We start from the raw sequence: 8,692 nt of genomic DNA on the forward strand, positions 1-8,692 counted from the left end.
GAAAAATACCCACATAAAAACAAATAGGTGAAATGATATATGAAATAATAATAGGTTGGATAGGTGAAATCAAATATGAAAATGGGAAAGTATAATAGGAAAGTTGGATGGTTGGGTGTGATGTGGAAACAAAAGAGTTTGAAAATGGTCGAACTTAATTTTATTATGAACGAGAGGTGACCACACCACTCTCTATGGAACTGTAAATAATATAATACACACCAGAATTTGATGAGGGAATTGGGAATTGGGAATTGGTAGAACTTAGGGTTTGTTTATTGGGAATAATAGGATAGGAGCTGTCCTTTCTTCCCTTTAATTCCATTCATATAATTTTCAAAAAGGGTAGTGTAGTAATTTTCACTTCACTTCCACGGACCCAAATTTCTAACTTCTAATTTCTAAACACAGAGAGGAGAGGAGAGGAGAGGAAAGGAAAGGAAAGGAAAGGAAAGGAGAGGAGAGGAGAGATTACTAGAAATTCACAGAACCAACTCCCACCCCCCGCTGTGTTTTCTTCTTCTCCAATCCACAATCTAATCTAAGGTAATCTCACTCACACCCTTCACCTTTCTCCTTCTAAATTAGGTTTATGCATTTTCCTCTTTTACATCTCTTTCTCTCTTTCAATTCCTTTGTTTCTTCTTTCTATTTCTCCCTACTTCACCTTCAATTTTTTCATTCATTCTTTCCTTTTTTGCTTCTTTTCTTTTTATTGAATTTTGTATTTTTAAGCTAACTTCATTTGATTGTCTACAGAAAAAGCTTGCCGTCTCTCGCATCCTTTTACTACCTCAACAATTCCCCTAATCTGCTTTACCATTGCTTCTTGTTTACTGGAATTTGTGTTCAAAGGCCATGGCTGTACCCACTATAGCTTTCTATACCAGCCCACCCAGTACTATTTGTTCCTCGCCCCACCCTTGCCAGATCAACACTCATGCTTCATGTGATTTAGAATTTACTTCTCGGTCCTCCTCCTTGGCCTCTTCCACCGCCGCTTCATCCCAAAAACCCATGGTCGGTGGCTTGTCCAGTCTCTTCTCCTCAACTGCGCCCAGGCTCTCCTCCTCGTCCGCGAGCATTTCCAGTGGTGGAGATGAATTGGGTTCTTTTAGGCATGATAAAGGGGATGAGCTTAAAGAATTAAGTTCCTCATTCCGTTATTCCCCAAATAAATTCATTGGCTCGTTTTTCAATCGGGATCAGAGCCCGGTATCTGTGTTCCAGGGTCCGGTTTCCTGTGGTAGTTGTGGCTTTGGGTCGGCGGCGAGAACCCCTCCACTGTGGACTGTAAGGGAGAGGAGCGGGGATGGTAGTTTTCATGGACGAGGAGGTACCAACAGGTTGTTTAGTGGGTTTGTGAGGAATGCATTGGGGTCGTGTGTGGATTATGATTCCCCGAGATTGGAGGTGTCTAGTGATGGATTAGATGTGGGCTCTTCTGCTTTGTTTGGAGATGAACTGACTTTCAATATGGAGGACAACATTACGGAAGGTAACTCTGAGTCATATGCGAAGGATTTGCTTCTAAGTGCACAATCGAAGCACAAAATCTTTTGTGATGAGTTTGTGGTTAAGGCCTTTTTTGAGGCCGAGAAAGCACATAGGGGACAGGTAATGTTATCTATTGATATTAACAGTGTTGCGATTTGCGTTCAGTACTAACAATATTCATTAAGAAATTTCCTTTTTTTGGCGTTTCTTGTTCTTCTGTAGTTGCGTGCAAGTGGTGATCCTTACTTGGAACATTGTGTGGAAACAGCAGTGATGCTTGCGCTTGTTGGTGCGAATTCTACAGTAGTTGCTGCAGGGCTTTTGCACGACACAATTGATGATTCTTTTGTGACTCATGACTACATATTGGGAACTTTTGGAGCTGAGGTTGCTGATTTGGTCGAAGGGGTAAGATGCTGCACCATCCACACTTTCTTTGTCATCAAATAGATGGCTTAGGCATAGAATCATAATGGAAAAACTTATTATGTTTTCTTTTGAAGAAGAAAATTGCACCGGTCTTAAATTTGGGGTAAATTTAACGTGCACACTAGAGGTTTTTGGATAAGAAAACTCTTCTGCATATTTCATTTTTCTATACATTCTTACTATATTTTTCACTGATTGGTGAAAGAGAGACATTATTTCTCATCAGTGAATGTGTATTTAGAATAATCCAATTAGTTACAACCCCTCTAAACAGAAATCACTGAAGATAACCAACAACTTCACAACTCATATCAGATAACACTCATCTCTTTCTGGAATTAGAGATCTGAATGGTTCCACTTCCACCCGCTCCCGAAAAGGAAAGAAAGCGAAAAAGAAAAGAAAAGAAAGGAAAAGAAAATATTATCGGATGAGGAATGAGATCCTAATCTAGCACTTTTTTGTTTTTTATTTTTACCTTTGTTTTAGGTGTCGAAGCTAAGTCATTTAAGCAAGCTTGCTCGAGAACATGATACAGCCGAGAGAACAGTTGAGGCAGACCGCTTGCACACCATGTTCCTTGCTATGGCTGATGCAAGGGCTGTTCTCGTAAAGTTAGCAGACCGTCTACACAATATGATGACTTTAGATGCATTACCACCAATCAAGCAGCAGAGGTTTGCAAAGGAGACTATGGAGATTTTTGTTCCTTTGGCTAATCGTCTTGGAATCTACACTTGGAAGGAACAACTAGAAAACATGTGTTTTAAGCATCTTAACTTGGAACAGCACGAAGATTTGTCCTCCAAGCTGTTGGGTTTATATGATGAAGCAATTATATTCTCTGCAACTCAAAAATTAGAGCGAGCTCTTAAAGATAAAGGAATCTCTTACCATGTCGTTACTGGGCGGCACAAAAGTGTCTACAGCATTCACCGCAAAATGTTGAAGTATGCCTTCAGCCATTCATCTCTCTCATTTTCTCTTCATCTCTGCAGACTATTATTTTCTTCAGCTTGTGTTCAGGATATTGTTTTTCAGTTCAATTTTAATTTGTTTTGTAGGAAGAATTTGACTGTGAATGAAATCCACGATATTCATGGGTTGAGACTCATTGTTGAGAATGAAGAGGACTGCTATGAAGCATTGAGAATCGTTCATCAGTTATGGCCCAATGTACCGGGAAAGCTCAAGGACTACATTAGTAAACCGAAGTTGAACGGGTATTCATCTAAAAGCAGTGTTAAGGGCTTCATACATACTCTACATTTCTTTCTCTTATAGTAGTTGCTGGAATTCAGGTATCAATCTATACACACAGTAGTAAGGGGTGAAGGTGATGTCCCACTTGAAGTTCAGATTCGAACCAAGGAGATGCACTTGCAAGCCGAGTTTGGGTTTGCAGCTCATTGGAGATACAAGGAAGGTGATTCTAAGCACTCTTCGTTTGTGCTTCAGATGGTTGAATGGGCTAGATGGGTTCTCACCTGGCATTGTGAAACCATGAACAAAGATCGACCTTCTATTGGTTCTGTCAGACCACCCTGCAAGTTCCCTTTTCACTCATCTGATTGCTCCTACTCTTACAAACCTCGCTACTTTCAGGATGGACCCCTGTTTGTCATAATGATTGAAAACGAAAAGGTCTACAATTATTATTTTATTTATAGTTGTTTCTGTTAAGTTTGTTATCTGTCTTTGGTGCAAAAGTACAACTTTTAACGATTGGAAACCGCTTTGTTTTGGTTATCACCAGATGTCGGTCCAGGAATTCCCAGCTGACGCGACGATGATGGATCTTTTAGAAAGGGCAGGAAGAGGAAGCACAAGATGGGCTCATTATAGGTTCCCGATGAAGGAAGAGTTGAGACCAAGACTGAACCATGAACCTGTGAGTGACCCGAAGTGCAAACTGAAGATGGGTGATGTGGTGGAATTGACCCCACCAATACCCGACAAGTTGTTGGTTGAATACCGGGAAGAAATCCAGCGAATGTACGAGGGAGGCTTTACTGTAGCAACTCCACAGCCTGCTGGTTGGAAGAGCTGACAAGCTTCATTGCTCCTATGCTATGATTACACATGCTCAAATTGTGGATCAGATTCTCTTGTAGATAATTATAAATATTTGTACATATCTGGTATGCATTCAATGTAACTGGGTTTCAACTGCTGTGATATATGCTTTAGATTACTACTTGATGTACTGATTATTAGCATTTGCTATGTTTATATAATTTTAGTTTGGCTTTTAAAGATTTCAAGGCTAAAGCTGCACTCTTTCAAAGAAAATTCATTAGTTTCAAATGAAGAGTAAATTTCATGCTTATCATATATTCAAGCCGAGATCAATGCATTTTAGATTTCTAATCCATATCAGGTGGCAACAATACAAGTTTATAAGTCAAACAAAATTAAAAATTCAAGTGGGTTTTGGTTCTCATCTCCAGAGGAATTCTTGAACAGAACTTTGCCAAGAAAGCCCAAGAATTAACATCATTAAGATCCCTGCAAGTCCCCAAGAGGAGCTCCCAATTTTAAGAACCCATGAAGGATGATCTGAAGGGAGAATTGCAGAATCTCTGGATGTGGATGAGCAAGATGATGATGTCTTAATGGCAACTATAAGCCCCAAAAGAACTAGTGGAACAACAAATCCAGAGCTCCAACTGGTTTCATAGGATCTTAATGGTGAAAGCACCACTGCAGAAGCAAGAGCCAAAAAAATGGCCAGTGGTCTCTGAGACGAGTTCTGGTTCGCATAAGCGCTGTAGTTACTATCCATGATTTTGGGTCTTCTCAAAAGAAAAAAACAAAAGGAGTTGCTGCTTGATGTTAGCAAAAACTAGATGGGGAAACAGGAGATTTTTATAGGGAGGAAAATGGTGGGCATGGTTGAAGGAATCTATGTGGAAAGGCTGTTATCAGATGATGGGCGTAGCCGTCCAAAAAGCCAAAAAAGTAGAAACATAAAAAGGAGCTATTTTATTTATGATCAACAATTGTGAAAAGTGTTGCTTTGGCTTGGAAGTAAGGTATCTTTCATATTCATGGCAATACTTTGCATATAGTTTTCACACTGACTATATACCTCCAAAATCCAAGCTTTAACAATAATCTTCAAAAAATAAATAAAAGGTTTACTGATGTGTAGATCTTGGCAGGTCAGTACATATTCTTGTGTGTGCATTTGAGCTGATCATACATTCCAGAGAACTCACAATGATATGGTGTAAAGATGTGGTGTAAAGTTATGTACATTTCGATGCTCCTAATGTATCACTTGATTATTTTGTATGGCTAAACACACAAGATTGTCTGCCTTGTGAGATGGTGATGGTGTACGTATGCTATCGATTAAAGTCCATGGTCTCAGATGCACATTAGCAATATTAGAGTGGGATGTTTAGATTGCATTAAAGTCAATGTGTCAAATCATCTAATGCAACGATCTAGGATTACTTTGGTCTGAACTCGTGGGATTTGGTGTGAGCAGAGGCAACATTATTCAACATCATGTTTATGATAATCATAAAAAAGAACAAAAGAGACTACAAGACAAAAACAAAAGAAAACTTCTCCATTTTTCAATATGACATGAACTCAGAAAGAAGCTCTGTTTCGATTTCCCAATTCTCATCTCTCACAAAAATCACAATTCTCTCTAAACCTCAGCTTCAATGTCTTCTCCTTCTTTCTCTTCCATTTTCCATGATTCTTTCTCTCAATCCTTCGACATCTTATCTTCTCCCTCTCCATTTCAATACTCAAAACAGGGTTTAACCTCAGTTTCATACTCTGCAACTTGTCACCAAGCAGCATTTGGATTGACACAGACACAATAATGCAATTCCAGACATCAAAACAAACAAACCCAAAAAAAGCCCTGTGCTATTCTAGTCCATTGCTTCGGTGGGAACTCCAAATCCAAATGGCAATTCTTTTCCCAAGTTAGAGACTTGTCAAGATGCTTCAGTTTGTACTTACCCAGCACCAACAAAACCAACATGTCGGATGTGTTCCTAGCGATTTGTGTAGGCGAAGGAATAAAAAGATTGGGTGTGGAGAAGCATAGCGTAGTGGGGAAAGGGGATCAACTATGGAGGATACGTGGCATACCGGATGGCTGAGATTTACAAGTGATGATCAAATGGTAGAGCAGCTTACGAAGACAGGAAGGGATATAGTGGATCTTGTACTAGAAACACCACAGCATTTGAAGTTGATTCAAACATATTCACAAAGTTGTTAATATATAAGCATGATCCAAGTTTGTTGCCCGATTGCTTTGTCAGAGTTCTTTTTTTTCTTCTTCTTATTCAACTATAAGTCTTCAAATGCATGGGTAAGACGACAGAATTTGAGGGTGAGAAAGAGAAAGCTACTGATCTCATCAAATTGCATAGGTAAAACAACAGAATCAAAATGGGTTTCAGCTTTGTGTTTAGGTGTTGGCAATAATATTTATATTATTATTGCCTTGGTTAAGCAGTATCTATTAGGTTGAAAATTGCAGGCATTTGGGTAACACATCAAATCAAATCAAATCAAAGTTGCTTATTTTAAAAGGACAGTGGATATGCTGTCAACAATAACACTGATTCACCTAAACTCATGAATGCATTTATACTTTCTCTCCTAATCTTAACTTGTTCCTAAAATGTTGCTTCTCTTATTACTTTTTTTCTTTAAATGATCTCAAATGAATACAACTCTAAGGGACTGTTGTTTTTGCAAATAATCCAAAAACTATCCCCAACTTAGATGCTATATGCTGCCTACAACATTATTCTGATTTAAGAAAAAAAAAACGTTTCTAAAATGGGTTTGTTTGTTTTGAAGGATTTGTTGATGAGAAATTTGTGAATATGTTTGTGAAGTATTCAATGAAGGCATCCATGAATATTTGGATACATATTTTCCAATAGTATGAAAGTGGATAATTTGGGTGCTCATTTCTAGAAATATATTCAAACAAGTTGCCAATGGCTTAAACATTTTGGAGGAAACAAATTAAACATATGAAGTTGAATTAAAGAAAAAAAAATTAGGAGAGAAACTTTCATAAGTAACTTAATTTGGACTAACTTTTAGGACTTTATTTTATAATCACTATACCATCAGATGTGATAACTTTCCATCCTTGTTCAGTCAAAATTATGTGATAGTTTTTCTTATCACTTCACTAGAATTTACTTAGAATTTAGAATTTAGAGAGAAACGTCTTTTGAATCAAATAATATGAAATATAACAAAATAAATCTATTTATAAAATATAGCAAAATACAACGCACAAAAGGATGATTATATTTTGTTATATTTATAAAGTTTTTTAAAAGTTCGGACATTTAAAACAATGTCTTGTATATATACTTGGTGTATCACGAGCAGTGCTTATCTCTATATATCCTACACTAATTGCTCTATCATAATTTTTCATGTGAAAAAATCTTTTTACTCATTTTTAGATATTTTAATTCTACATTTGTGTATGATGAAAGTGAGATATATAGAGCTTGGTGTTGCTTAAAATGCACTCAAGTATTACTCACGTGTTTATGTTTTGGTGTTCAACTTTATAGAAACAAAAAAGTCATTGCGACTTATATGCCTAAAATATTAATCAAATTCCAAGTGATGTGGAGTATGATGGGATTCCCAATCAACAAGTTATGGAAGCAAATGTGTGTTGGGGTTTTGAAAGTAAGCATATAGAGATGGATTTAATAATGGGAAAAGGAAAAGGAAAAGGAAACTCCAATCTGATTTACAAACTGCAAAGATGACACTACCAAAAAGTAAAGAAAGAGACAACTTCCAAAACAAGCAAACTTTAATCTCTTTTTTGATGAATTGCAAAAACCAAACCCCACTTTAGAACAAGAAAAAGAAGAAAAAAAAGTGTGAGTCAGTTGTGAAAGGAAAGCATCTTGAGGGAGGGGGAAGGGGGGGGGGGGGAGTTAAGGGGTTGGGGTTGAGCCTGAACCTGAGCCACATAGTGGCAGAAGAAAATGGAGTCCAAAAGTGTATGTATGAGAGAGTGACTGATATGGAAACAGGTGTGACCAAACCCAAAAACTGTAAATGAGGAAATTTTTGGGGTTAATGAGTGAAAAGTTGAGTTGTTTGGGAACCACAAGAGTGAGAAACAAAAGGGCATTTAAGTGAGAGAAAGAAGGGTCATGTGTATTATAGCAGAGTCCCTCAGATGGTGTGAATAGTTTTGTTGGCACCTCACAATGCACTTTACTTTCCTGACAAAAAAAAAAAAAGGGAAAAAAAGGCTTTGAATTGCTAGCAAACAAATTGGAACCTCCCACTGACCAATAGTCTCTTAGTTGGTTTGTCCTAATATCTTCACATACATAACTTTACTGTATGTTACATGTTCTGCTTTTTTCACTCAGTTCTGTCCTTTCCCAGTAACAAAAAGAGTTACACAAGTTTTTTATTTGGAACATTGCATTTGTTCTTTATCACTCCTTTCTTCTATAACAAACCCATTTCTCATTAATTCATTTAAAGTGGTACTACCACTATATGCCCATAGTTCCCTTTGTAATCATAACATTACACACACATTTTTTGAAGTACAAATGTTTATCTAACTATTAACATGTCAAACCTTGATAATGTCAATTTTGTATTTTGTTCTACTCTAATAAGAAGTTTTGGTAAACTGTTGATGTGGTTTTGTTAGTTTGGTTGATTCCACGGTACCTCCTTTGGGGAGGACGGTAGTATTGTTTGTTTGTCCTAATTTAAT

General features: G+C 37.4%; 1 protein-coding gene across 1 annotated transcript; it reads left to right on the top strand.

Moving 5' to 3' along the window:
* The first annotated feature begins 385 nt into the window (after positions 1–385).
* LOC116405522 (probable GTP diphosphokinase RSH2, chloroplastic) lies at positions 386–4,194 on the top strand. Its single transcript, XM_031889494.1, has 7 exons — positions 386–546; positions 760–1,617; positions 1,720–1,905; positions 2,416–2,876; positions 2,991–3,149; positions 3,228–3,570; positions 3,683–4,194. The coding sequence occupies exons 2-7, from the start codon at positions 859–861 to the stop codon at positions 3,974–3,976; spliced, it is 2,202 nt and encodes a 733-aa protein (XP_031745354.1). The 5' UTR covers positions 386–546; positions 760–858; the 3' UTR covers positions 3,977–4,194.
* The last annotated feature ends 4,498 nt before the right edge of the window (positions 4,195–8,692 follow it).

Source organism: Cucumis sativus, unplaced genomic scaffold, assembly GCF_000004075.3.
Source record: "Cucumis sativus cultivar 9930 unplaced genomic scaffold, Cucumber_9930_V3 scaffold114, whole genome shotgun sequence".
In the NCBI taxonomy this organism is placed as follows: domain Eukaryota; kingdom Viridiplantae; phylum Streptophyta; class Magnoliopsida; order Cucurbitales; family Cucurbitaceae; genus Cucumis; species Cucumis sativus.

What these genes read in the sequence shown, in the direction of transcription:
- LOC116405522 (XM_031889494.1), top strand. Translation starts at nt 859, where the DNA reads ATGGCTGTACCCACTATAGCTTTCTATACCAGCCCACCCAGTACTATT. An exon ending in ATTCACCGCAAAATGTTGAA is followed by an intron (nt 2,877 to 2,990) that starts GTATGCCTTCAG and finishes TTTGTTTTGTAG; the next exon opens with GAAGAATTTGACTGTGAATG. An exon ending in TAATGATTGAAAACGAAAAG is followed by an intron (nt 3,571 to 3,682) that starts GTCTACAATTAT and finishes GGTTATCACCAG; the next exon opens with ATGTCGGTCCAGGAATTCCC.